Source organism: Numida meleagris, chromosome 26, assembly GCF_002078875.1.
Source record: "Numida meleagris isolate 19003 breed g44 Domestic line chromosome 26, NumMel1.0, whole genome shotgun sequence".
Lineage (NCBI taxonomy): Eukaryota > Metazoa > Chordata > Aves > Galliformes > Numididae > Numida > Numida meleagris.
The window spans coordinates 3,876,400-3,878,252 of record NC_034434.1 but is presented as its reverse complement, the minus strand read 5'-3'; the positions used below and the strand labels follow the sequence as shown (position 1 = coordinate 3,878,252).

At 66.4% G+C, this 1,853-nt stretch overlaps 2 protein-coding genes across 2 annotated transcripts in view; both read right to left on the bottom strand.

Annotated features, from left to right (window-relative positions):
- The window catches only part of RAPGEFL1 (Rap guanine nucleotide exchange factor like 1), a 6,321-nt gene extending 6,100 nt beyond the window's left edge, over positions 1 to 221 (bottom strand). Inside the window, exon 1 of the mRNA XM_021377640.1 lies at positions 131 to 221. Coding sequence (XP_021233315.1) covers positions 131 to 221 — 91 coding nt within the window. The remainder of the gene's footprint in view (positions 1 to 130) is intronic.
- The window catches only part of CASC3 (cancer susceptibility 3), a gene marked incomplete at its 5' end in the record, with an annotated part of 8,916 nt that continues 7,773 nt past the window's right edge, over positions 711 to 1,853 (bottom strand). The window contains 1 exon segment of the mRNA XM_021378167.1: positions 711 to 1,119. Coding sequence (XP_021233842.1) covers positions 1,076 to 1,119 — 44 coding nt within the window.

Genomic DNA, 1,853 nt, shown 5'->3' with positions numbered 1-1,853 from the left:
GGGGCTGCAGAGGAGGGAGGCGCCGGGAACGCGGCCCAGATCCGCGCTGCCCCACTTCCAGCTCGGGAACGGGGCCGCGCTGCGCGGAGCTGTTGCCGTAATTAATGCGCTGTGATTTCTCCTAACGAGCCGGGAGCCGCCGCGGCTCTTCCCTCCCGATGCCGCCTCCATTTGCGGCCGTGGGGGGGGGAGTTAATGGAGCGCTCCCGAACCGCTCTCATCCCCGCATCGGGACAACGCCGCTCATCAGCGCGGGGCAGGAACTGAGGCTCCCACGAAGCCGGGCGGCAGCGGGACAAGGCGGGGGGGGGGGAAGGGGGTTGCCCACGCGGGGCGCGCCGGGACACGTCGGGCCCCCCCCGCAGCGCTGCGCCCGGTCGGGCCGGTTGAGCGGGCAGGGTGCACGGGGGGGGCCCACAAAGCTCGGCGCCTCCAAGCCGGGAGCTGGGAACCCCGCCGTGCACAGAGCGCGCGTGGAACCGGGGGGGGCTGCCCAGAGTCCCCGGGGTCGGATGCCCCCGCCCGCAGCCCGAGGTGCCCAAGAAGCAGGGGAGGAGATTCCAGCTGAAGCTCAGCTGCCCGCTGCGCTCTTACAGCCACAGGAATCCAGGTGCTAATTTATACAGAGAATTTACACCAGAATTAACCATGGGCTGTGTGTGTGTGTGGGGGGGGGGGCACTGCGGCGCGGCAGACACACGGAGCCCAAATACCCAAAAGAAACAAATCAGCTTTACTGAAGGAGCCGGTTCATTCCTTAAATAAAAACAGGGAGCACAATCAAGCAGTTGTTGGGCATCCTAGAGAGGGAGAAGGGGACGCTCAGGACAACAGGGACGTGGACAGACCTCAGGGCCACCGAGCCTGGCGCTGCCCGAGGGTCAGGGCAGGGCAGGAGGGCAGCAGCCGCGGAGGGGGGGACCCGGGGGCTGCCGAAGGGATGGAGGCCCCCGCCCCCAGCAAAGCGCTGCAGCCCATGGCATCGCACCGCCCCGCACAGGGCAGCAGCAATCCGGATGGTTCCTCCTGGTGCGGAGCCGCCGGGGCCGGCGCTGGGGGTTCCACAGCCACGTCCCTACGTGCTGCTCCTCTCCTTCGGCTTCTCACCTTTGCTGTCCTGGGGGAGGGGACAGGGGGGCAGGGTCAGCACTGAGCAGCGCCGCGGCCGCTGCCCCCCACCCCCAGAGCCGGAGCAGCTCCTCCAGCCGCACCGCCCTCGCTCTCGAGGTTCTCCCACCACGAGCTCTTTCAGGGGGCACCTCCCCCCCCCCGTGATGCTCAGGGCAGGGCTCCGGCAGCGGCGCTTCCCAGCGGGGGGGGCGGGGGGGGGGGGGGGGAAGCAGCCCTGCCCCGAGGCACGGCAGCACAGAGCGACGTGGGACAAAGGGAACCACGCACACCCGTGGCACTCGCACACGCACACAGAGTTCACAGCGCTGCAGGGAGAAACCTGTCCCGGCTCTCAGCTCCGAGCGGCCGTGAAGGCCACGGCCCGAGCTGGGACCTGCCAGCCTCCTGGCACTGCTCTTCCACAGGGGGCACTGCCCCACAGCCCAGCCCGGGGCTTTTCCCTCTGAAGCGTTTTTCTCTACCCTGAGCAGAAAGAGCAAGCGAGAGTCAAATTGGGACTTACTTTTTACGTGGGTTAGATTTAAAGTATTTAGAAACTCCAATTAACTGGAGCCCTCCTTACCACCTGCAACGAGAAGCTGAGGTTTGGGACATGTCAGTAATGAGGCACGTTTCAAATTTCCTCGGAACAACGCGGGGTTTTTTTTTTTTGGATGGGAGAGGGAGACTGCAGCACCACACACAGCCCGGGGACAGCACCACGCAGACAGGGGATGGGGGGA